This window comes from Bos mutus, chromosome 6, assembly GCF_027580195.1.
Source record: "Bos mutus isolate GX-2022 chromosome 6, NWIPB_WYAK_1.1, whole genome shotgun sequence".
Taxonomy (NCBI): domain Eukaryota; kingdom Metazoa; phylum Chordata; class Mammalia; order Artiodactyla; family Bovidae; genus Bos; species Bos mutus.
In genome coordinates, this window is record NC_091622.1 from 66,153,552 (window position 1) to 66,180,432 (window position 26,881).

A 26,881-nucleotide genomic window follows, 5' to 3' on the forward strand; every position below is an offset into this window, starting at 1 on the left:
TGTACATACCAAAGAACATTCAGATATCAAAACTTTTTAAAAAATCAATTTACAATAGCATCAGAAAAAATACTTAAGAATAAACCAGACAAAAGATATGAAGGACCTACATATTGAAAACCACTGAACATGGTTGAGATAAACCAAAGATGTAACTAAATGGAGAGATATTTGTTGTTCATGCATTAAAACTCAGTGTTGTCAGTTTTTCTCCCAAAATTGATCTGTAGATTCAGTGTAATCCCAATTGAAATTCCAACAAAGTTTTTTATTTTTGAAAGTGAAAGCTGCTCAGTCATGTCTGATTCTTTGCTACCCCATGGACTATATACTCCATGGAATTCTCCTGGCCAGAATACTGGAGTTGTAGCCATTCCCTTTTCCAGGGGATCTTCCCAACCCAGGGATCGAACCTAGGTCTCCCACATTGCAGGTGGATTCTTTACCAGCTGAGACACATGGGAAGCCTAAGAATTCTGGAGTGGATAGCCTATCCCTCTCCAGGGGGTCTCCCTGACTCGGGAATCAAACCGGGGTCTCCTGCATTGCAGGCAATTCTTTACCAACTGAGCTATCCAAGAAGTCCACCCCCATCCTTTTTTAAATTTCATTTTTGGAAACTGGCAAGTTTATTCTAAAAATTTATATGGAGATAGAATCATCTAACTAAAACAACTTTGAAAAAGAAGAACAGACGTGGAGGGCTAAGAACACCAAATTTTGTTTTTGACATAATGATAGACCCAGTAGGTCAATGGAGTAGATTAGAGTCCAGAAATTGGTCCAGACATTTATGGGCAGCAGGATTTTTACAAAGATGAAAAAGCGGTTTAGTGGAGAAAGGTTAGTTGTTTCAACAAATGCTGCAACAATTACACATCCATATTAAAAAAAATAAACTTCAACACAGACCTCTCACCACCAAGATTAATCACCAAGATTAACTAAAAATGGATCCTGTACTTCAGTGTAAACCTGAAATTATAATACTCCTAGAAGAGAACATAGGGGAAATATTTGGTATCTTGTGTTAGTCAAAGATTTCTTAGATATAACTCCAAAAGTGCAGTTCATAAAAGGACAAAAATAATTAATAACTTTGTCAGTATTAGAAACTTATTCTTTTCAAATGACACTGCTAAATGAATGAAAACGTAAGTTTTCATTCAAACTGGAAGAAAATAGCTTGCAGTGTGTATATCTCATGTAGGACTTGTGTTCAGAATATATGTCTTTATTATTAAATAAAATCTTTATTATTTGCTTATTGTTCAATAAGCAAATGAACAGTACAGTTTTTAAATGATCGAAAATATTGGACACTTCACCAAAGACAATACATGAACTTTAGATATCTGCGTGAAAAGATGCAAGTTAAAGCCTTAGGAGTGTAACTCCTCAATTAAAAGGACTGATATACTAACTTTTCACAAGAATGTAGAGAAACTAGAATATGCATATACTGCTGGTGGGAATGGAAAAAGCACGATCACTTTAGAAAATAGTTTGGAAATTTCCTTAAAAAATTAAATACACACCTACTTTATGATCTGGTTATTCTACTCCTAAGTAGTTACTTAAGGGAAAACATTTGTCCGTATACTAACCTGGACACTAATGGTCGAGCTGCTTTATTTGTAAGAGCCCCAAATATTCCATCAACTGGTAAATGGATAAACAAGTGATAGAGCCATACAATGAATACGACTCTGCAGTGAAGAGGAATTCACTAGTGATATATGCAGCAACATGGATGCATCTCAAAATAATGTTGAGTGGAAGAAGCCAGACAAAAAAGAATATATACTATATGATTTGATTTATATAATTTCTCAAAAAAGAAAGCTAACTCATAGTGATAGCAAGCAGATAGTGGGTGCCTGGGAGAGGGAGGAGAGGAAGAAAAGATTACAGAAACACATAAGGAAACCTTAGGAAGCAATGGATTTGTTCATTTTTCTAATTGTAGTGATGTTTTCACAAAGGAAACATGTCAAAACATCAAATTTTGCACTTTAAATGTGTACAGTATATGTATTTACTGTATGATTCTTGTTATTCTTCAATCAAGTTGTTTAAAATTTTAGAGAATTGTCAAAATGGAAGTTTAGAACATAATGGTAGCATCTTTAAGTAGCATCTGATACAGATGGATGTTGGTGCAGGGACAGGAAGCTATGCAGTGGGAAAAGGGAAAGGATTTAGTCCAGATAAAGAGATAATGCCAGACTTAAACCATCAAAAATAAGATACCAGGCAGACAACTAAATACAACTAAATACAGAGAATTACTGACGTTCTCGGTTGAGGAACCAATACAGGTTATAACACAGGGGCCTGAGACCACAGTGCCTTTGTGGAGTCCTAAGTGGTTTAAGTATGTTTGGAGGGTCGGTGAGCTATATAGAAGATCATAGAGAGGCGAGATGATGAAGGGGAGTTAGCAGATTCTCCTGCCATCAGAAACATGCTTGTAAGTTTAAGAAGAATCATTTCTAGTATTATTTTCTCAACTGCTGACTATTTATACATTTCCTGTTGTAATTGGAAGATTTAGAGGTTGTCATTTTTTATGACCTGTACTTCAACACCTGAGGTCTGGGTCAAAAAATACCTTAGAGTCCAGTTTGTACAGCCCCTCACTGGGAACGCTGACTCCCCTGACAAGCTCAGACTAGATTCTGGCACAATTCTGGACAGAAAAGAACAGAACTTTAGTCTCTTTCTGTGTGGTCTGGAATATAGTACTCTGCACAGAATCTGAGTCAGAGCATGCATATTTAGTAGAGTCAGCCCAGGTGGATACAGTAATTTTTTGTGAAATAGTTTTTATCTGCTGAACTAGATCCTTACATTTTTCCTGCTGTGTGGCCTATTTTCTAAAATTAACAGAAATTGAGATGTTCAGGCTCACTCTCTATATTATTGATGGCTTCTATGATCATCTTACTCTCAGGAAGCACTGACTTTTCCCTATTTGTGCCCAAGTTGTATGCTGAATATCAGATTTCTATCATAATAACTATATTATTGTTATTATACTTAGACGTTTCTATATGAATCATCTCATGTTAAACCACAGAGGCCAAGACTATCTAAGTTTGTTTTTCTGTTCTCGGCATTCAGGTGGGTGTGCTGGGCATATGGTACATCTTGAATGGATGAAGGCTGTAATCAGACAGTCCATGTCTTGCACAGAATCTGAAGGTCCCATATCATACGTGCCAAATACACACTCATCGAGTGCAGGATGTTTAGAGTTTGGAGCCAGTACAATCAAAATAAAAGTTGGGCTTTAATGTAAAGGTGGTAAACTAGAGTGATGTAAGGGTGAAAAATGAGGATCCTCCAAAATTTTAATACACTAAGAAATTTTGTAACTGATGCTTTTGTATATTATATCTGTTCCTGTAAATGTTTTAGGAATAATAAATGCTATGTTGTTGTGGAGCCTAATCAAGCCTGGGATACATGCCTGAGAATGCTACATGGGAATGTAAATATTGGGATTAATTTCCTCATCTGTAAATCCAGGAAGTATTGATAGAATTAGGTTAAACCCAAGGACACTGCTGGTTCTGACTATGACCCCATGGGTCTCTCTTTGTGCATAAACCCATATATATGAAGGAATGTAAACACATACCTCTTAAAAGAAAATACTTTGCAAGTTAGAGGAGTAAAATGACAAAGCAGATTTGTCTATTTTCCTCATCATTTGAAGAGTAGGAAAGCTCTTCAAACTTCTCTTGAAGAGCTTTCTTTTTTCTTTTCCTTGCAAGATAGCATGGATAGCAGATATAATGACAATTTCCCTATATATAAAGTGTAATGAACACCATGGGCCCTCACCCAGTTTTAGCTATTTTATACTTTGCCAACTTTGTTTCAATTATCCTCCCACTTCCTTCTCTATATGCCCCTACATCACATCATTTCACTGTAAATACTTCAGTATGAATATACAACAGAAAAAAGCTTTATAGAAAAATAGTCATAGCATCACTATAACATTTAAGTAAATTAAGAACAATTTCTTGGTAGTATCTAATACCTAGTCTTTGTTTCAGTCAGTTCACTTGCTCAGTCGTGTCTGACTCTTTGTGACCCCATGAATTGCAGCACGCCAGGCAATGGCACCACGCTCTAATACTTTGCCTGGAAAATCCCATGGATGGAGGAGCCTGGTACATTGCAGTCCATGGGGTCGCTAAGAGTCGGACACAACTGAGCGACTTCACTTTCACTTTTCACTTTCATGCATTGGAGAAGGAAATGGCAACCCACTCCAGTGTTCTTGCCTGGAGAATCCCAGGGATGGGGGAGCCTGGTGGCTGCCATCCCTGGGGTCACACAGAGTCAGACACGACTGAAGTGACTTAGCAGCAGCAGGCCTCCCTGTCCATCACCAACTTCCAGAGTTCACTCAAACTCATGTGCATCGAGTCGGTGATGCCATCCAGCCATCTCATCCTCTGTCATCCCCTTCTCCTCCTGCCCCCAGTCCCTCCCAGCATCAGGGTCTTTTCCAGTGAGTCAACTCTTCGCATGAGGTGGCCAAAGTATTGGAGTTTCAGCTTTAGCATCAGTCCTTCCAATGAACACACAGGACTGATCTCCTTTAGGATGGACTGGTTGGATCTCTTTGCAGTCCAAGGGACTCTAGAGTCTTCTCCAATACCACAGTTCAAAAGCATCAATTCTTTGGCGCTCAGCTTTCTTCACAGTCCAACTCTCACATCCGTACATGGCCACTGGAAAAACCATAGCCTTGACTAGACCGACCTTTGTTGGCAAAGTAATATCTCTTTGTTTAAATTTCTCCAATTATCTCAAAATTTTTTTATAGTTAATATATTCTAACCAGGATCAAAACAAAGGTGTACATGTTGTATTTAGTTGATATGTCTCTAAATTTCCCCTCCCATTCCCTCTTCCACCACTTCTGCTCCCCTCCCCCCACCCCACCACATGACACTTGTTAAATAGACCAGATCGTTTTGCCTGCAGAGCTTACCCCTGCAGATTTCATAGATTTGGCCAACTTCATCCTTGGGTGATGGTTAACATGTTTTTCTGGCCTTGTTTCCTGAAAACTCTTCACAGACATTTAGAATCTGATGAAAGAAATACTGTCTAGAAAATGGCAGATGTATATGAATGTACATACATAGATGCACACAGGGAAATACTGTATACAGTTTCAAAGGCTTCACAGATCCCCTGATGCCACAGACCCCTGTGTGATTCATTCTCATAGAAGCTTGATTAGATTCCCAGGGGGTGAGCAGTTTCTGTCCCTAAACTTCTGGAGGCCTTGATGTCCTGTAGTTATGTTAAGATTGGTATTGTTAGCCTTACCCTTTCATTATAAAGTTCCCCACCAGCCTTCTACCTAATGATTTTAGTAGCCACTTACTATTATTGCCCAAGAATAATCCTTGATTTCACCAGGGCCGAGATAGTAAATTTCTAATTCCATTAAGAACTTTTCCCTCATCAGCTATTAAGTTACTCCCAAATACAGTTTCTACTACAGAAAATAGTTTTCTTATTTGGATTATCTTTTAGTTTTTGTAGTACTAATAGTTAGTAAACAATGAATGATAGAAAACAGTGTTAGAAACCAGTTGTGTCTTTTTTCCCAAAGTGGGAAATAATTAGATCAAGTACATCCAGATTTGAAACTTTTCCTGTGAACTGCTTAACTTTATACTCAATCAAGAAAACTCAAAATTCATAGTGTTTATTTTTCCATTCCCATTTTTGCTATTTAAAAATAAATCTATATGCTGTCTTTTTTATAGAGAACATTCCAACAAAGAACGCGTGGGTCTCAGTAAAGAGAATTTATTGCTTAGAGGATGCACCATTAGAAACACAGAGGCTGTCATGGGCATTGTGGTTTATGCAGGTTGGTTACCCTTCTGACTTTTGACCATCGTCTCCTCTGTGCTTTTCTGCAAGTTAACATTTTCCACTTATTCAAATGCAATCTCTAGCAGCAGAAAGGAAATTTTGTCTTGATAGTCTTAATCATTGGTCTCTGTTTTTCTAAATGGATCACAAATGGAAACTAAATTTAACAAAGTGTATTACATAACTACTTTTCATTAAATTGTCCGCCAGAGAGACTTTAAAATACGATATTTGCTACTTGGCTTTAATTTCCACATTTTCTGAATATTTTGTTACCCATGTAGGCCATGAAACCAAAGCAATGCTGAACAACAGCGGACCAAGATATAAGCGCAGCAAATTAGAAAGAAGAGCAAATACAGATGTCCTCTGGTGTGTCCTACTTTTGGTTGTAATGTGTTTAACTGGTGCATTGGGTAGGTAGAATTTGATTATTTGCTGACATCTTTCCCTCAAGATATTCATTTTAAAGTATTATATTTTCAAAATGATATTTATGAATTTAAGTTTGACTCCAGTAAGTGGGGGTGGTTATTGGCCAATAATTATTTTCTTCACATCTTCATCTCAAAAGCATTAATATTGATTACATGTGGTCACAGTAATAAAGGGACCTGGGAAGAGATGTAAAGAGAGAGAGAGGCAGGAGAACATGTAGTCTTTTGAATTTGAATTTGTTTCTCAAATAGCTGGTGTTCGACCAAAATAAATACTGTCATCTCTCTCTCTTTAGAAATAAAGTTTTATATTTGCATAACATATACATAGCATCCTTTTGATGTCTGTGCATTTTTTGAAAGGTCATGGAATCTGGTTGAGCAGATATGAAAACATACCCTTTTTTAATATCCCTGAGCCAGATGGACATAGCTTATCACCAGTGTTGGCAGGTTTCTATATGTTTTGGACCATGATCATTTTGTTACAGGTAATTTCTATTGAGCTCATCATACAATTTTAAAATCTTTCCTACTTATCTAGCTCTGTATGGCTTTTCATCCTTTCTTTTCTCCCTTTAACGTTTTTAAATTGTTTGGTTCTTCTTAGGTCTTGATTCCCATTTCTCTCTATGTTTCCATTGAAATTGTGAAGCTTGGACAGATATATTTTATTCAAAGTGATGTGGATTTCTACAATGAGAAAATGGGTTCTACTGTTCAGTGCCGAGCCCTGAACATCACTGAGGATCTTGGACAGATTCAGTACCTCTTTTCTGATAAAACAGGAACCCTCACTGAGAATAAGATGGTTTTTCGAAGATGTAGTGTGGCAGGCTTTGATTACTGCCATGAAGAAAATGGTGAGTGTTGAGTTTCTGTGAAAATCACCCTTGAGGTTTGTCTTTTTTGCATCCACTTAACAGTTCGGTAATTCTGGCACAGAAGTTCGATATTTAATCATTGTGTACTTAATTCGTCCAGGTGCTCATGGAGTTTCATTGTTGTCTCTTTAGAAGTTAGTAGGTCAAAAGTTAGTCGAGAGTTGGTGGGTTAAAGTCAAGGCTCTGCCTCCGTGATTTTTTTTTTTTTTTTTTTTTGACCATGGTTTCTCTGAAAGGAAAGGAAATTGCTAGCAATTGTAGAAGGTTTGGGGTTAGATATGGTGTCAGTGATACTGCATTATAGATATTTTTGAGAATCTCATGAAACTCTATGGACCATTTGTGTATTAGTCACTCAGTTGTGTCCAACTCTTTGTGACCCCATGGACTGTAGCCTGCCATGCTCCTCTGTCCATGGGATTCTCCAGGCAAGAATACTGGAGTGGGTTGCCATTCCCTTCTTCCTATGGACCATATCCCTTTAAAAAAAATTTTTTTTAATAATTCCAAAGAGACGACAGTCTTCCCTTACCCCATCACTCAGCCCATAAGTAACCGTTGGTCCCTGGCTAAGAATACCTATTTTAAGAAGAAATAAGATAAGTAGATAAGAGGAAGTAAATATATAAATTGCAAGTTTTCTTTTAAGAATTAAACTTCATTCATTTTATTATTTACAAAAGTAAATATACTCTTATAAAAATAATTCTGAGAAGTGTCCAAAACAGATTAACCTAGAGGTGAACCACTGTTAATAATTTGAATATATAACCATCCATTTCTTTATGTATGTTCTTATATATGTGAAAATAAATGTTTGCACATTTCTTTTGTAAGTTAAGTAATAATATTATTTTGGAATTTGCTTTTTTTATTCCTCAATATCTCATGGGCTTTTTTCTAAGTCAGTTCATGAGTTAACATGAAATTTATAGTATCGCATTGTACGTGATCAAGCTTAGTTTGCTATTATAGCTGTGTGTGTGTGTGTGTGTGTAAGTCTATGCAGTTGTGTCTGACTCTTTGTGATCCCATGGACTGTAGCCCTCCAGGCTCCTCTGTCCATGGGATTCTCCAGGCAAGAGTACTCATGTGGGTTGCCATGCCCTCCTCCAGGGGATCTTCCCAACCCAAGGACTGAACCTGTGTCTTTTATGTCTCCTGCATTGGCAGGCAGGTGCACTCAGTTGGTAATTATCCACCTGCAATACAGAAAAAGGGTTCGATCCCTGGATTGGGAAGATCCCCTGGAGAAAGGAAAGGCTACCCACTCCAATATTCTGGCCTGGAGAATTCCATGGACTGAATTATATCGTCCATGGGGTCACAAAGAGCTAGACGCAACTGAGCGACTTTCACTTTCTTTACCACTAGTGCCATCTGGGAAGCCCGTTATAATAGTACTTGCAATTAACATCACTTATTCATTCAGCAAATATTTTGTGAGCTTCTAACATGTGACATGAGTTTCTGATGTAGCTTACAGTATAAGGCAAGAAGATAGACAAGATATAATGTTCAAAATAAAATTCATCATGCAATATCCATTTCTGTACACATATCTAAAGTTGGTTTTGCTAGATCCAGAAGTATGCACATATAGAATTTTTATAGATCCCACAAAATTTATATCTAAAGCATTGTGCTAATTTACATTCTCATAACCCAGAAGAATAATATCTATTTTTCATACCCAACCATAATGGGATGAAGCTATTCTTTTTAATTTGTGAGTTTTGTAGATGCAGTTAGCGTTTCATTGTCTTAATTTTTCTATGATTAGCAATGAGATACTAACTTTTTATGTTTTTAGCCATTTGAATTTCCTTGACAAAATCTATTTTACACGTCTTCCTATTTTACAAATGAGTTTTTCTTATTCTTAGTGATCTGTAGGAGGATTTTATCTATTAAGGCAGGGTTGGTGTTCAGCTTGTATGTCCCTGTCTAGGTTGTCTCTGGCCAGTGTCCATTTTCATTTGTGCACTTGTATTGAACCTTTGTTCAATAATTTGAATTATTTGGAAAACAATAATTTGAATACCAATGCTGACATAATTCTTTTCTTCTACATGTGGCAAATACTTCTCTGGTTTGTTATTTATCACTGTATTAGTTTTCTATTGCCACATAACAAGTTACCACAAATTTGATGGCTTCAAATAACATATACTGTCTTATAGCTTCTGTGGGTCAGGAATATGGGTCCAGGTAGCTATGTCCTCCCTGAGTCTCTCACCAGGCTGAAATCTAGGGGTTGGCTGGGGCTGTGATCTTACCTGAGGTTCAGGGTCCTCTTCTTAGTTCCCCAGTTTTGGAATTGTCCAAGTCTTGAGGTTGTAGGACTGTGGCCCTTGCTTTCTTGCTGGCTGTCAACTTGGGTCTGTTCTGAGTTCATGGAGATAGCCCATCATTCCTTGCCCTTTGACCTCTCCACAGCATGGCAGTCGCTTCTTCAAGGCAACCAGCAGAACCTCTAGTTTTGAATCTCTCTGACCTCAGGGATGTTCTGACACCTCTTTGTACCTGATGAGGTCATATCACTCTGACTGGACCACTAGTAACATTTTAGTGCTTTTCTTTTGAGTATTTTTTCCTGTAAACATTAATATATGTTTTTTAAACAAAGTGACATCACAGTGTGCTTTGACTTTTATAACCATTTGTCTCGAGACTTCATCATGATTGCCTTTCCATTCTCTTCTTATTTTTCTAATGGTTATGCTGTATCGCAGTGTAATAATTGCCACAATTTATGTAACGGATCAACCATCAGTTTAGCTTATCAACAGTCATTTGCTGTAGTAAACAGTACTGCAGTGAACATCACTGGAGTTAAACCCCTATGTCCATTTGTGAGATTAGTCTTTTCCAAAATTATCTGACTATAAATTCCTATTTTGGGGAAGTATCTTATAGCAGTCATGTTTCACAAAATATATGGTTGGAAACACTGTATTAGTTTTTGTATTTGTGGGATTTTAATTTTGTAGCATCTAGGAGAGCTGACCTCTTGCCCTGTCCCTCAATATATATAGTGCTGCCCAATGAGTACTTTTCTTCTGTAGCCCCTTGTGCAGGGAAGATGCTAAGTGACTGAGAATCAAATGCTACCAGGACTGAACTGTAATTGGTAAGATACCTGTCTGTGAACCAAGGAGTGTTACACCACCTCTGGGAGGTGTTGACATTGCCTGTCCACACGTTTCTACCATATATACATTCATAGCTCTTAATCTCTTGTCTGTGAAAGTGAAAGTCGTTCAGTTGTGTCTGACTCTTTGTGACCCCATGGACTATACAGTCCATGGAATTCTCCAGGCCAGAATACTAGAGTGGGTAGCCATTCCCTTCTCCAGAGGATCTTCCCAACCCAGGGATTGAACCCAGGTCTCCCACATTGCAGGCAGATTCTTTCCCAGCTGAGCCACAAGGGAAGCCCAAGAATACTGGAGTGGGTAGCCTATCCCTTCTCCAGGGGATCTTCCCAACCCAGGAATCAAACTGGGGTCTCCTGCATTGCAGATGGATTCTTTACCAACTGAGCTATCAGGGAAGTGCTCAAGAGACAAGTCTCGGCTTAAAAACAAGCATATGCATACAAGCACACACCATCCTCCCTCTCTCTCTCTCTCTCTCTCTCTCAGTGCTAAAGGGGATAATGATACAGGCTAGTTTTCCTCAGAACTTAACCCTGAGGCCTTATATTCACTGAAATGAAAATCAGTTAAGCCTTCAGGATTTTCTGTCAAAAGAATTGCCTATGAGATATTCCCATTGAAAATGTTACTGCTGCGAAGTAACCCCTTACTCTTATTAAGTAAGAGCAAGTACTCTTAGTTCTTGCAGTTGAACTGAATACATTTGATGACACCATTTCTTGTTTTAAAACCTTTCAACTTATAAATTTGGTTCATGGACTAAGCATCAGCAACACCCAGGTATATCTTAGAAATGCAGAGTCTTGGGCCCCTCTTTAAAGTTTCAATTAAAATCTTCATTTAACAATACATCAGGTGACTTATATGGATATTAAAATTTTTTAAACTCCCTTAAAAGATTACTGAAAAAGAATGTTAATAATAAACATTTTATTTTAGAATGGTTTTAGACTTACAGAAAAGTTATAAAGATACTGTGCATTCCAGTATGCTCCTCCTGACCACTTTCCCTTGTCTTAACATTTTACATTAGTCTTAAGATACATTAGTCACAAATAATGAACCTATATTGATACTTCATTGATAACTAAAATCCAGACTTTATTGGGACTTCCTTTTTACCAAGGGTCTTTTTGGTCTCAGACCCTGTCCAGGATACCACGTAACACTTAAGTCATCATTTAGGTGGCTCTAGGTTTTGAGTTTCTTGGCCTTTCCTTTTTTGGGTGACTGCTCAGATGGTAAAGAATCTGCCTGCAGTGCAGGAGACCTGGGTTCAAACCCTGGGTCAGGAAGATCCCCTGGAAAAAGGAATAACTACCCACTCCAGTACTCTTGCCTTAGAGAATTTCATGGACAGAGGAGCCTGGCGGGTTACAGTCCAGGGGGTCGCAAAGAGTCGGACACGACTAAGTGACTAACGCTTTCACTTTACTTTTCACTTCAAGAGTTCTGAGGGGCACTCTTTAGGGATTTTGTAGGGTGGCCCTCAATTTGGGTATGTCCGCACAGTGCCTTTATGATGAAGCTTGTAAATCTGATGGATGTAGTGGCAGCCTTTAGTGGTTTCTAAAAACAAGGATTTTGGAATCAAGCCTCCTAAACCTGACTCCCATCTTCACTGCCAGCAAGCTGTGTGACTCTGGGCAAGTGATATAATTTCTCTGGGCTATGATAAAAACCGATTGGTGATATTAATAGTATCTACTTTATGGGGATGATTAAGAGGATAAGAGAAAGTAAATTATGAAAAAGCAGTTGGAGACTTCCCTGGTGGTCCAGTAACTAAGACTCTGCACTCCCAATGCCGGGGACCCAGCTTCAATCCCTGGTCAAGGGAGCTAGATCCCACATGCTGAAACTGAAAGATCCCATGTGCTGCAACTAAGACCTCAGTTCAGTCGCTAAGTCGTGTCCGACTCTTCGAGACCACATGAATCGCAGCACGCCAGGCCTCCCTGTCCATCACCAACTCCCAGAGTTCACTCAGACTCATGTCCATCGAGTCAGTGATGCCATCCAGCCATCTCATCCTCTCTTGTCCCCTTCTCCTCCTGCCCCCAATCCCTCCCAGTATCAGAGTCTTTTCCAATGAGTCAACTCTTCGCATGAGGTGGCCAAAGTACTGGAGTTTCGGCTTCAGCATCATTCCCTCCGAAGAAATCCCAGGGCTGAACTCCTTCAGAATGGACTGGTTGGATCTCCTTGCAGTCCAGGGGACTCTCAAGAGTCTTCTCCAACACCACAGTTCAAAAGCATCAATTCTTCGGCGCTCAGCCTTCTTCACAGTCCAACTCTCACATCCATACATGACCACAGGAAAAACCATAGCCTCGACTAGATGGACCTCTGTTAGCAAAGTAATGTCTCTGCTTTTGAATATGCTATCTAGGTTGGTCATAACTTTCCTTCCAAGGAGTAAGCGTCTTTTAATTTCATGGCTGCAGTCACCATCTGCAGTGATTTTGGAGCCTAAAAAAATAAAGTCTGACACTGTTTCCACTGTTTCCCCATCTATTTCCCATGAGGTGGTGGGACCAGATGCCATGATCTTCGTTTTCTGAATGTTGAGCTTTAAGCCAATTTTTTCACTCTCCACTTTCACTTTCATCAAGAGGCTTTTTAGTTCCTCTTCACTTTCTGCCATAAGGGTGGTGTCATCTGCATATCTGCTGCTGCTGCTGCATCGCTTCAGTCGTGTCCGACTCTGTGCGACCCCATAGACGGCAGCCTACCAGGCTTCCCGTCCCTGGGATTCTCCAGGCAAGAACACTGGAGTGGGTTGCCATTTCCTTCTCCAATGCATGAAAGTGAAAAGTGAAAGTGAAGTCGCTCAGTCGTGTCTGACTCTAGCGACCCCATGAACTGCAGCCTACCAGGCTCCTCCGTCCATGGGATTTTCTAGGCAAAAGTACTGGAGTGGGGTGCCATTGCCTTCTCCATGCATATCTGAGGTTATTGATATTTCTCCCGGCAATCTTGATTCCAGCTTGTGTTTCTTCCAGTCCAGCGTTTCTCATGATGTACTCTGCATATAAGTTAAATAAACAGGGTGATAATATACAGCCTTGACATACTCCTTTTCCTATTTGGAACCAGTCTGTTGTTCCATGTCCAGTTCGAACTGTTGCTTCCTGACCTGCATACAGATTTCTCAAGAGGCAGGTCAGGTGCTTTGGTATTCCCATCTCTTTCAGAATTTTCCACAGTTTATTGTGATACACACAGTCAAAGGCTTTGGCATAGTCAATAAAGCAGAAATAGATGTTTTTCTGGAACTCTCTTGTTTTTTTCATGATCCAGCGGATGTTGGCAATTTGATCTCTGATTCCTCTGCCTTTTCTAAAACCAGCTTGAACATCAGGAGATTCACGGTTCACATATTACTGAAGCCTGGCTTGGAGAATTTTGAGCATTACTTTACTAGCATGTGAGATGAGTGCACAGCCAAATAAGTAAATATATTTTTTAAAAGGCACGTAGAGCATAGCACAGAATAAATTCTTTATAAATACTAGTTGCTAGTATTGTTGTTGTACCTGGAGGAGGAAATGGCAACCCACTCCAGAATTCTTGCCTGGAAAATTCCATGGACAGAGGAGCCTGGCGGGATGTAGTCCATAGGGTCACAAAGAGCCACATATGACTGAGTGACCGAGCACATTGTTGTCGTGTCAAAGTAGGACATAGGCTTGTCTCTTGAGAAGCTCATGGTTCAATGTGGGAGGGACACCTGGAAACATAAAAATACCTTTTTAAGTGTCGTAGGTTTAAAGTCAGCGTTGCCTTTCTATATTGTTTTGATTTTTCAGCAGTCAGTTTTGGAGGTGGATTTGCACTGATCAAGGTTTGGGGCTTTGAAGATATTGGCCTAGAAATTCTTGGAATGCTGGAAATATGAGGAATTAGAATAAAAGGCTTTGTGTCAAGGCTATGTGGATGATACAGTTGAAAGAAACTCAGCTGAGTGTGTTGTTTACAAGCAGGTGAAAGTTGGAATGCTGGAAATGTTTGTGTAGTTAGTTCATAGCAAAATGTTCAGTGGAGGATATGGGGATGATATAGTTGAAAGAAGTTTATCTGAGTGTCCTGTGCTTTTCAACCTTGTGTTTGGCCCTTTGGAGAGCACGTTGAAAAGTGTGATAAATGTTTTGTTCCATAGGCTAATGCTCACTTCTTCCAGATATCGCATAAATGTAAATAATAGGTCGTGAAAGGTTACTGGATGTTTGAACAGGAGCATTGGAAGAGAAAAGAGATTAGGATTAAATAAGAGAGAAATAAAGTAGGTAATGTAGCATCTAACATAGTACCTACCTTGAGACGAAGGAAACATTACAGACTTTGTATATTTTCTCTTACCAGCTGGAAGGCAAGAATTCTCTTGCCACTTTGAGGTATTCATGGAACTTTTCAAGTCTACTTTAGGAGACATAATAAAAGTCTTGATGATCATTTGGATGGATTTTATTTATCAGTATAATAATAAACCTTTGCTTCTCATGCTCAATTAAAAAAAAAATTCAGAGTCTAAAAGTATGGCTCTTAGTAGCTTTGTTTTGTGAATCACATTGTAACTTTACTGGTCTATTTATTTCTCATCGCTTCCCACAAATGATTAAAGATTGAGTTACTCCATGTCTTTTCTTATTTCACTCTTACAGTTTTATCAGTCCCTATTGAGCAAGTTCATCCTAGAGGAACAGCTCAGCTATCTGGCTCTATACTAATTCCACAGTTTCTTGATGAATACTTTCCCTACTGATGACTATGAGAAATTCCTAAAGTATAACCTTCATGTTTATATATGTTGTATAGTATTTTAATTATTTAAAAATGGTATCACATTGTCAATATGTAAATTTTTTTAGCTACTCAAGCATTTATCAACCTAGCACTATTGACATTTTGGGCTGGATGACTTTGTCTTAATGGGGAGTTGTTTAAGATATTTAGAAGCATTCTTGGCCTTTGCCCATTGCATGGCATAGCACTCCCCCAAAGATGTAATAGCTAACTTGTGAACAGGCATTGCCAAATGTTTGCTAGGGGATAAATTTGACCCTCCTTCAGAATCACTGAGCTAACCTCTTGTATACAAGTAACTATGTGCGGTACTGTGCTGTGCCGTGCTAAGTCATTTAAGTCGTGTGTGACTCCTTGCAGCCCTATGGACTGTAGCCTGCCAGACTCCTCTGTCCATGTGATTCTCCAGGCAAGATTACTGGAGTGGGTTGCCACGACCTCCTCCAGGGGATCTTCCCAACTCAGGGATCAAAACCCACCTCTCTTTTGTCTCCTGCATTGGCAGGTGGGTTCTTTACCACTCGTGCCACCTGGGAGGCCCTATAGGTAACCGCTAAGGACATATAGCAGATACTTGTCTGACTTTGGAGTCATGATTGGAGTCATGAAGACTCAAATTCAGATCCCAGCTCTACCCACTCTGAACTGTTTACTGTCTTAGTCTCCTTAGCTGCAAAGTGGAACAGTGATAATTTCTAGCCAATAACATTCTTTTAAAGATAAAATATATAGAGATACAGCTGTATGTAATTGTTTATATAAAGGACCTAGCACAGCATGTACAATCACAGGCAGTGGTCCTGGCAAGGTGGCCAAGGGTCAGCAAAGAAAGCTAGGGGAAGTGTGAAAAAGGAAGGGAAAATAATAACAATAAAAAATTAAAAAAAATAAAGGACCTAGCAAGATGCTTGATGAAAAGGAAGTACTCAGTAAGTGCTAATGCTCTGTCCTACAGTGGATTTTCCCTTGACGCTAGGCAGGTTATTCATACGTCTATTCATACCCTTATTCATTATTCATATTAATATTTAAACTACAAAACATGGACTCAGTGAAATCAAGCAGGGAATATTGACCATTTTAATTTTTTGGCTGTATTTAATAACAGTATAGCATGAAGACTCACAGCACTGGCTGTGGAGTTTAATAAACTGGAGTTTAATCGAACTGTATCACTCTCATGAGATGGGGAAACTTACTTTAATTTTTATTTCTTTATTTATAAAATGAAGGTATTGATAATATCTACCTCAGAAGGTTGTTACAGGGATTAAATGAGACAAATGGCTGGCACATAGTAACATTTAGCAGTACGTCTAAGCTATAAAGTGGTACCAGTGAGTGGGATGAAGCAGAGGTCTTCAGTGAGGAACTGGGACTGAGGTAAGTAGAAAGGAGGAGAATGGCTGTCTTGAGCAAAGGCATGGGTAAGAATGGAGAACCTCAGGGTATTTGGGATGCAATAAATATATCTGTTTTTGAAGTTCAGAGGACATATAGGGAAATAGTCTGTATTTTTTTAGGCAGAGAATATAATAAACTTACAGAACTGCAGAATTGGAAAGGATCTTGAAGTCATTGAGTCCAAATCATTCATTTTTCCAGTAAGAAAACAGAGGCCTAGAAAGTGATTTGCTGGAAGCCACTTTTTGAAAGAGTTAGTCCTAGAACACAGAATCGCCATGTTGCCTCTTAGTCTCTCCTCGTCCTTAAAAAACATAGACAAAAGCTGTTAAAATAAATAGAATATGCAGATGCTCTTTATTTTATAAATCGACTTCCTGAAAGCCATACCTATTCAGTAGCTAGAATTGGCATGAATACTTCAGATAACTAGCAGTCCAAACAAGCATGTAGTTTTTGATTGTCTACTCTCTATTCCAGACACTGGACATAATGATAAACAAGACAGACAAGGCCCCTCCTCTCATAGAACTTCTGTTGGAGAAAATTATCACAAGTTAGTTAATTTTTAAATAAAAAATATTAAAAATTGTTTTGCAGAGAATTAAAATTGGGTGATTGGGCTTCCCCCGTAGCATGGATGGTAAAGAATCTGCCTGCAGTGCAGGAGACCTGGGTTTGATCCCTGGGTTGGGAAGGTCCCTGGAGTAAGAAATGCCACCACACTCCAGTATTTTTGCCTGAAGAATCCCATGGTCAAAGGAGCCTGGCGGGCTACAGTCTATAGGGTCTCAAAGAGTTGGACACGACTAACATTTACTTACACTTTATGATACAAAATGAAAAGTACTTTGAATGGGATGGTTGAGCAAGGCCTTTCTAGGGGGGATATCAGAGCCTAGATCTGAATGACTTGGTTTTTGAATTCAGGAGTAAAAGCCTTCCAGTCAGATGGAGTAGCTAGTATAGGGGCCCTCAGACAGAAATGAGCTTGACAGTTTTCAAAGTAAAGAAAGGCCAGTGAGGCTAGATTTAGTGTGGAAGAGGGGCCAGAAAAGTTAGGTCATCAGAGGCCAGATCATTTTGAGTTATGTATGCCAAGAAAAGGAATTCAGATTTTATTCCAAGTGAACTGAAAAGCCACTAGAAAGTTTTGTGTGGGCAGTAGTCTGATCTGCTCTATCTTTGAAAGATCACTCTAGCTACTGTTTCAGGAGTAGAGTACATACAGCAGGGAGGCCAGTCAGGAGGCTATTGTTCTGGTCCATTTGGGAGATGATGGTGAGTTGGATTAAGGTGTTGGAGATGAAGAGAAGTTTAGGTATTTGGGATATATTTTAGATGAATAATAGACAGCTGTCGGTGATGCTTTCAATACTAGGGATAAGGAAGAAAAGAGAAATCAAGGATAATCCTAGATTTTTGGTATAAATAGCTAGGTAGATATTTAGGTTTCATTTACAAAGATAAGAAAGACCAGAGAAAGAGTGATTTGATGGGAGCCTGGGGGAATAGAAAGAGCAGTCTACATTTACCATACCAAATTTAAGACGTCCATTATTTATTCAGCTAGTATTTTTTGAGTATCAACTCCTTCCCTGGATTTTAGGAATATCATATTAACAAAAGGCAAAATTATCTGCCCTTCTGGAGTTTATATTCTAATGGATTATTCAAAGAATTAAAAATAAGGTCAATGATGTATAGATGGTGGTAAGAACAGTGTGGTTAGATCTGAGAAGTCTTCACTGACAAAGGACCATGACTTCAAGGAGACTTGAAGCGGGTAAGGGAGTGAACCATGCAGATATGTGCCCAAAATGTGCACAGAGATAATAGTTTAAAGATGGGACCAGATGACGCCACAGAGGAAGAGTATGTAGGAGGTGAAGGAAGGAATTCTTGTGGCCTCTCTCATTGCTGCTACTTTTCTCAATGATACAAGTTCATTAACTCAGTGTATTGGAGGAGTTTGGAAGCCAAGTTTTAAAAAGGAGGGGATCATGTGAAATAGCTGTTTAAGAAAATGCTTGATATATTCGACCTGCAAGTGTTTCATCTCAGGGAATGACCCAGTGTGGTTTTCTTTCCCTCAGCCAAGAGGTTGGAATCCTATCAGGAAGCTGCCTCTGAAGATGAAGATTCCGCCGACACTCCCAGTGGCTCCCTCAGCAATATGGCGAAACCGAGGGCCCTCAGCTGCAGGACAGTTCACAGTCGGCCTTTAGGAAGTATCTCCTCGAATCATCTTACTGGGAGCTGTTTCGCCCTAGAAAGTAGAGAAGGAGCCAGTGAAGTGCCTCATTCCAGACAGGCTGCTTTCAGTAGCCCCATTGTAAGTGTGAATGCGTGACTTGAAACTTGTCTGTCTGTGCTGAATAATGAAAGAACATTCTCATAATTAAAATAGACCACACACTGTTGTCTTTTCTCCCTGAGAAGAGACTGTGTAAGTTCAGTCTGATTGCCACACATTCACAATATCTTAATTTTGGAGATCAGTGTCAAGAGATAGTATACCATTTCTGAAAAACATGTTTCTGGTCAAGGTCAGTCACTTCTGAGCCTGGAGAAAGCTGCCTTGCTTTAATGATCATGGCTCACTTTCAGAACCAGCACAACTTACTGGAGGTATCTCATACACTGGTAAGTGTGTCTAATTGATCGGGAAATCAGAGGCCTTTCAGTATCCTCCGAGGCCTTTTTATCTCTTTGTAATCCTCCCCGAAATCCCACCAAATATCTGTCCTCTTCTCCATTCCTAGTCCTCAGCAGATCATTTTCTAGTGTTTCTATACAGAGCTCAAGAGGGTGTGTGTTCTTAAGTCCTGAGAGGAAAATATGGAGGAAGAACCATGTGGAAGATGGAAAAGAGGAAAGATACTGGTGCGAAAGAATTAGAAATCAAAACTTTTGCGGCACTTAAAATCACTTTGATAAAATTTCAGCTGCCTTCTCTGCCCTCCACATTTCATTAACTTCTCCTTATCCTCATTCAAGATGAGGATTCCCTAGCCATGAGACTGGTAAGCAGTTGGTGATCTCTGAAATAGGTGACATAACAAGAAATAAACAGTTTTGGGAAGACTTTTGTTCTACAGTGAATTTATCTAGACTTTCATAGTAGAGATGCGATCTGAGTATACCCCAGGGATCTCATTTGTCCTGGAAAGGCCTTGAGGGGAGTCTGGCTCTTTTCAAAGTTCCAACAAATAGAGCAATTTAGAATCTAGGAAGATCATTTCACTGAAACTCATCCAATGCATTTCTTTGGCTCTAAGTATATAATGCCTGTTATATCCTATCATTACCATATGTCAAGCTATTCCAAACATCTGGACTTAATTTTTCTCCAGTCTCTGAGGAAAAAAAAAAAAAAAAGGTAAAGAATGCATACAACCTCTTTTCTGTACTCATTTTCAGGCTATATCAGAAGTAGATATCTGTTTTCTTCTGTTTTATCAATTTTGCCCATTACTCTGCTGATCTTTTACCTTTTCCAGCCGCCTGCAGTTAACCACATGTTGACTCATGTTTACTTGGAAGTCAAGGATACTAATGACCAGGTGGGCCTGTGCCATGGCCTCCCTCTCAGTTTCCCAGTCCAGCCTCACTCTCTTCGTGGAACAGAGGATTATTTCCTAATTTGGAGTCATTATGGTTTTTGTACCATTTCCCCTGTCTAAAATTCATTCTCCCCTCACCACCTACTTCTATCTACCAGATCTGATGAAATACTTTTTTAAATATCATTTCTTCTGAAGACTTCTCAGACTCTGTGTTTCTAAGTTCTGTTTACACAGTCCCTCCTGCCCTTCAGTCCGTTAGTCCTCATGGCATTGGCATTATTTCTGCCTCTGATGTGGACCTTGCTCCTTGAGAGCAAGGACTTCATCACCTTGAATCCTCAGCATCTAAGGTCAGAGTCTCCCATGTCTGCTCTCCGTGAAGTATTATTGGAAGCCGCTCAACAGGCTCAGTTTTCCTGTTCAATCTGTTTTGTTTTGACTTGCCTTGTACTCCAGTTCCATGCATTGTGCTGATTATACAGCTTCTCTGGGGTTGCTGCATTGTTTTGTGTTTTGAATACCAGACCCTTACATACAGGATGACGAGGTCTTCCTTGAGATCCGAGACCATCTCTCATGCTTGCTCTAGACAAGCCAATTCTATCCTTCTTGTAGACTAAAGATTATTTTGAGAAAACTGTAGATCCTTTAACCTGAAAGCTGACATCTGTGAGAATTGTACATATGATACTAAAAGTCTGTTCATGTATCCCAGGTCATAGAACACCAGTGTGAAAGCATAGTGAGGGCTGTGAGGTCTGGAAGTGAAAAGTTGTTAAGGTGGTGCCCTTCATGGGGGAGGCAAGGGGAGAGTCAGAGAGGGTCCAAGGTAGAGTGCTGGCAAAGGTGTGCCAGCTTCAGGAGTTAGAATGACATTGAGGACCTTGAGTCCTGGATTCACATGACCTACTTTAGAAATAGAAACCTTGACTTTGTGAGTCAGTGTTTTTATGCTTCTTTAATCCTCAAGAAGTTTTCATTCAGCAAGCATGCTATTCATTCTACCTGGAGTGCTATCCTCCTAGATCTTTATATGGCTGTTTCCTTTCTTTTCACTGAGGTCTCAGCTCAGATGTCACCTCCTCAGTAAATCTTGTTGTTCAGTTGCTAAGCCATGCCAGACTCTTTGTGACCCCATGAACTGCAGCTCGGCAGGCTTCCCTGTCCTTCACTATCTCCTGGAGTTTTCTCAGACTCATATCTATTGAGTCAGTGATGCTATCCAACCATCTCACCTCTGTCATCCCCTTCTCCTCTTGCCCTCAATCTTTCCCAGCATCAGGGTCTTTTCCAGTAGTTAGCTCTTTGCATCCAGTGGCCAGAGTATTAGAGCTTCAGCATCAGTCCTTCCAATGAATATTACAGGGTCGATTTCATTTAGGGTTGACTGGTTTGATCTCCTTGTTGTCCAAGGGACTCTCAAGAGTCTTCTTCAACACCACAGTTCAAAAGCATCAATTCTTCAACATGGTAGTAAGATTCAGTAAATCTCACTGACCACCCAATCCAAAGTATGTTCCATCTCCTGCACACTTGTCTGAATAGAACCATCTTGTCTTGTATAAATAGAACCATCTATTTATAGGTTAATTATCTCCCCCACCTAGGATGTCAGTTCCATGCACCCAGGATCCCATATATTCTGTGCACCCATCTTTCCTTGAGGTGTTGCTGATACCATAGATCAATAATAAATATTTACGGAGTAAATATTCCATAAATGGAGTAATATCCCATTAATGGAGTAATGGAAGACAGTGACATAATACTAGAGCCTGGGATGTAAAACGGATAAGACACATCCCCAGCTTTCCGCTTTGCTTTTGATAGAGGAGGCAGACATATAAGTAAATAGAAGTAATCCTGTATTGAAGATGCAGTAATGGTAGTTAATCCATAGTATTAAAAAGGCACAAAGAAGAGAGTCATCAACTCTATGGGGATGAGAAGGGATCAAGAAAAGCTTCACAAAAGAGGTAAAACTTATTTTATGATTAAACTAATGAGTAGAGGGTTCACAGTAGAAAAGGAAGGAAAAGCACTCAGGGCAGACAGTATATAGTGTGTGCAAAGGCTCAGAACCACACAACCAGGGAGAATGTAGTGGGGAGGATGAGCTGTGCATGTGTGGCTGTTGGCCTTTATCTTTTCTCTTAGGTCTTTGGTATTTAGGAATCTGAGGCAGAAGGCATTTGTATCTATATCTGTGCCACAGTTGTCCAGATGGAGTGCTGCGTCCCTAGGATTGGAGTGAGGGTGGAGCAGGAAATGAGATAAACACCTTGGGTGCAGGTGACAGAGGAGCAGAGCAGTGTTGGGCTTCCCAGGTGGCTCAGTGGGAAAGAATCGCCTGCCAAGCAGGCGACATGGGTTTGATCCCTGGGTCAGGAAGATCCCCTGGAGAAGGAAATGGCAACCCACTCCAGTATTCTTGCCTGGGAAATTCCATGAACAGAGGAGGCTGGTGGGCTACAGTCCATGTGGTTGCAAAAAGTTGGACACAACTCAGCAACTGAACAACAGGGCACAGTGTTAGACCTTGGTCAGTGTTATCTCCCACACGGAGTATCTTTGTTCATTCTTTAACTTTGGACATTTTTGAATTTGCATAAACAAAGTGGGTCCAAGTCATTCTCAGTTTGAAAACAGAGTTAACATTCAGTACATAGTAAGACTACACAAAAACTTTGGCAGACACTTTGAGAGAGCAAAGAGAAGTCTTGGCCAGTGTTTGTTTTAATTGGATTTGCACAGGGGGCAAATACAGAAAGAAATGAAGGAAGGAAAATAGGAGAGGGAGAATGGGGAGGGAGGGAGAGAGGGAGAAAGAAAGGTGAATGTGAAATCTGCAACCTGGTAAGAAGACATTATATGAATCGTGGCAGCAAATGTAAGGTTTCAAATAGCCAGATGCTAGGACTAAGACGTTGTACTCCCACCATGAAACAGATAAGGCTTACTTTAAATATGGGAAGCTGTCTACATCATGTTCTGTAGTCTCTAATTAAGAGTATACAATTTTTCACTGCATAAAATAATGTCTATTTGAGGTCAAGTGGGAGGGGGTTATGTCTTTGTTTTCTAAGAATAACATCTTTTTAATGTTATCCACCCCCTTCTTTATGGAATATAAAACCAGCAAATGTTTATTAGTAATGTACAGCAATAAAATTTTATAGCTTATCCACGTGCCAGGTACTGACACAGCTACTGAGTTAGGAATCCAAAAATCCATAAGATATGTTAAAAAAAAATCCATAAAAAAATAATGAAATAATGCCTTTTGCAGCAACATGGATAGAGATTATCATACTAAATGAAGTCAGACAAAAACAAATATCATATGATATTACTTATTGTTTAATCGCTCTGTTGTGTCCGAGTCTTTTGTGACCCCATGGAATGTAGCTCTCCAGGCTATTCTGTCCATAGGATTTCCCAGGCAAGAATACTGGAGTGGGTTGCCATTTCCTTCTCCCGGGGATCTTCCTAACCCAGGATCAAGCCTGAATCTCCCGCTTGGTAGGTGGATTCTTTACCACTGAGTCACCAGGGAAGCCCGATATCACTTACATGTGAAATCTAAAAAAATGATACAAATGAGTTTATTATGAAACAGAAATAGACTCAAAAATGTAGAAAACAAATTTATAGTTACTAAAGAAGAAAGGGGGAAGGGATAAATTAGGAGCATGGGTTTAAGAGATCAAGCTACAATACATGAAAAGGTCTTGGAAAAGACCCTGAAGCTGGGAAAGATTGAAGGCAGGAAGAGAAGGGGACAACAGAGGACGAGATGGTTGGATGGCATCACCGACTCAATGGACATGATTTTGAGCAAGTTCCGGGAGTTGGTGATGGACAGGGAAGCCTGGTGTGTTGCAGTCCATGGGGTCACAAAGAGTCGGACATGACTGAGCAACTGACCTGAATACATAAAATATATAAGCAACAAGGATTTACTGTATAGCTTGGGGAAGTATATTCAATACCAAATAATAACTTAGAATGGAAAAATTTTGAAAAAGAATAGATGTATATATAATTGAATCATTTTTTTGTATACCTGAAACATTGTAAATCAACTGTTCTTCAATTTTAAAACATATGCAAAAATCTATAAGATATAGGTTCCTTCCTTTAAAGGAACTTTCTCTGTGGGGAGAGAAGTACATATACATGGAATTATTTAAAGCTGGATGGTGTGGATTTGGTTCTTGGGTTAATTCAAGTTCAGAGAAGACAGGAGCTGTCCATCACAGAAAAAAAAAAAAAAGAGAGAAAAGTCAATTTTGAAATAGAAGGTAGCCATGAGGAAGATTTGGATCTTAGAAGAAAAAAAAAAAAAAAACCCTGTCAAACCATCTTACACATAACAATTGTGTGTGATAACTCTATACTTCTCCTGAGTTCAGGAACTAAACACCTTAGTCACTCAGGGTTAACTTGTTAGAGACACCAACTAAAGGGAAGAATATTTTGTTCTTGCAGCTTCATTTTGACATGGCTCATTCCTTAAATCTTCTGGGTTATTCTTTATATATATATGTTTATGCTTTTAGGGTCTTGTATGGTCCTGAGTTCCTCACGTCTATTGCGACAATTCTTTTTGTAAATACAGTTTCCAGTCAGAGTCCCAGCTTTGGTCAGCTCCATGTCTTCTTTTATTCTCATGGCCACAGCATCGGTTCTTAAATTCCCTGAATGACCCATTAGGTTGACTTATGTCAACAGTGTTTGTCACCAAGATGGACCTTACAAACCTGTCATTAGTCTTAGAGGAACTTCAGAATGAAGTAGAGTCCTGATGTTCTGAAGCCAGTTACTCATCCGTGTGGAGATCATCAGTACAATAAAATCACTGTTTGCTTCTAAGGTCTGTAACTCAATCCTTATCGTGTTCCAAAGAGCAAATGTCTGTTAGAGATAACATTACCAAAACTTGCATACTGGCTTCTTCTTGGAGATTCCCAGTACCTTTTAAACACTCTTAGAAGTGCTACAATAGAGAGACCTATTTAAACATTTCTTAAACTTATTTTAGTATGGGACTCTTTGGAGTTTTGCTTAATATGTATAAACATTTTGAGAAGGATGCCTTTGGAAATACTGCTCCAGCCTGTGGCATCTCTCACACTCACTAGATGCCAGTATCATCATAGCCTTCATCAATTCCATGCAGCAAGGTTCCCAAGCATCAGACCTTGCCACTCTCTTGTAACTAACTTTGGCAAGGGGATCCTCAAGGAAGGGATGGTTCTCCAAGTAACTGAGGACGCAGCACAGACTCTTGCTGGCTCAGTGTTACTCTGTGTGAGTCTTGAGAGGGAATGTGGCCAACTAGTTAATGAGCAGTCGTCAGATTACAGACATTTACAAGCTCTATCAAACACAACATGGTTCAAATTTTGCTGAGTAAACTGTCTCAGAACAATAGATGCTGCCTTTAGGTAGAAATTTAAGAATGTCTTTTGACAGCAGAAAACTGGGACCTTTGAAACCCACTGTGAACCAGGTAGAAGGCAATGGCACCCCACTCCAGTACTCTTGCCTGGAAAATCCCATGGACAGAGGAGCCTGGTAGGCTGCAGTCCCTGGGGTCGCTAAGAGTTGGACACGACTGAGCGACTTCACTTTCACTTTTCACTTTCATGCATTGGAGAAGGAAATGGCAACCCACTCCAGTGTTCTTGCCTGGAGAATCCCAGGGACGGTGGAGCCTGGTGGGCTGCCGTCTATGGGGTTGCACAGAGTCGGACACGACTGAAGCGACTTAGCAGTGAACCAGGTAAACTGCCTGAAAATGAGTGTGTCATTCCAGAAGAAAAAGGAACATAAAATTATTTCAGTTTCTGTTGTGCTGGTCTCGTCTCACTTGTTGTCTTATTTACTTTATACAGCCACCCTCTGAGGTAGGTATACTTGTTAAGATTATTCAGAAGAGGGAAATGAAGCTCAGAGGGTTAAATAAGTAAGTTGCCTGAGGCCCCTAGAGAGCATGTAGTGGATCTAGAGCCTGAGCCCAAACCCATATGATTTCCAGCCTGTGCTCTTTGCTTGTTGAGCCTGTGTTAAAACTTACCGGACTCCTAAGTGTAAAACGCAAGCCATGATCACTAAGTCTAACATCAAGCATCTCCTTATTTGAGTCTGTTCTCTCCATCGCCTCTCTCAGCTTTCCTGAAGTCAGTATGCTTTGCCAGCATCCTGGATTCCTCTAGAATACAGTGGCACTTTTTTGAAGACTTGATTCAGAGTTGATGATCCCTTTTTTGAATCATCTGAAAAATTTCTAAAGCAGTTGACTACATATTACAAAATTATAAAGAAATTTCTACAACAGTATTCTTTCCTTAAAGTTGGTACTTCTAAATAAGTGTGCAAAGTACTGTGTTAAACAGAATGAAGTATTTTCCCCCAATAATCAAACTTCTTAAAGCCAATTTGTAAAAGGAATTGTACAAAAGAGAAAGGCATAGGTCACAGTTGCCAGATATATTTGATAATCAGAAATCTCTTAGAGGGACCCTTGAATGTTCATCGCTGATTCTGTCTCTGGGTCGGGAAGATCCCCTGGAAGAGAGAATGACAACGCACTCCAGTCCAGAATCCCATGGACAGAAGAACCATGAACAAGGGGGTACAGTCCATAGGGTCGCAAAGAGTTGGACACATCTGAAGCAACTTAGCATAGCAAGCAT

At 39.7% G+C, this 26,881-nt stretch overlaps 1 protein-coding gene across 7 annotated transcripts in view; it reads left to right on the top strand.

Annotated features, from left to right (window-relative positions):
* ATP10D (ATPase phospholipid transporting 10D (putative)) overlaps positions 1-26,881 on the top strand; it is a 137,355-nt gene that overhangs the window by 59,563 nt on the left and 50,911 nt on the right. For all 7 annotated transcript variants that reach the window (XM_070372352.1, XM_070372354.1, XM_070372351.1 and 4 more), the window contains 5 exons: positions 5,808-5,914; positions 6,204-6,335; positions 6,720-6,847; positions 6,967-7,219; positions 18,708-18,946. In XM_070372352.1, the coding sequence (XP_070228453.1) occupies positions 5,808-5,914; positions 6,204-6,335; positions 6,720-6,847; positions 6,967-7,219; positions 18,708-18,946 (859 nt within the window). The remainder of the gene's footprint in view (positions 1-5,807; positions 5,915-6,203; positions 6,336-6,719; positions 6,848-6,966; positions 7,220-18,707; positions 18,947-26,881) is intronic.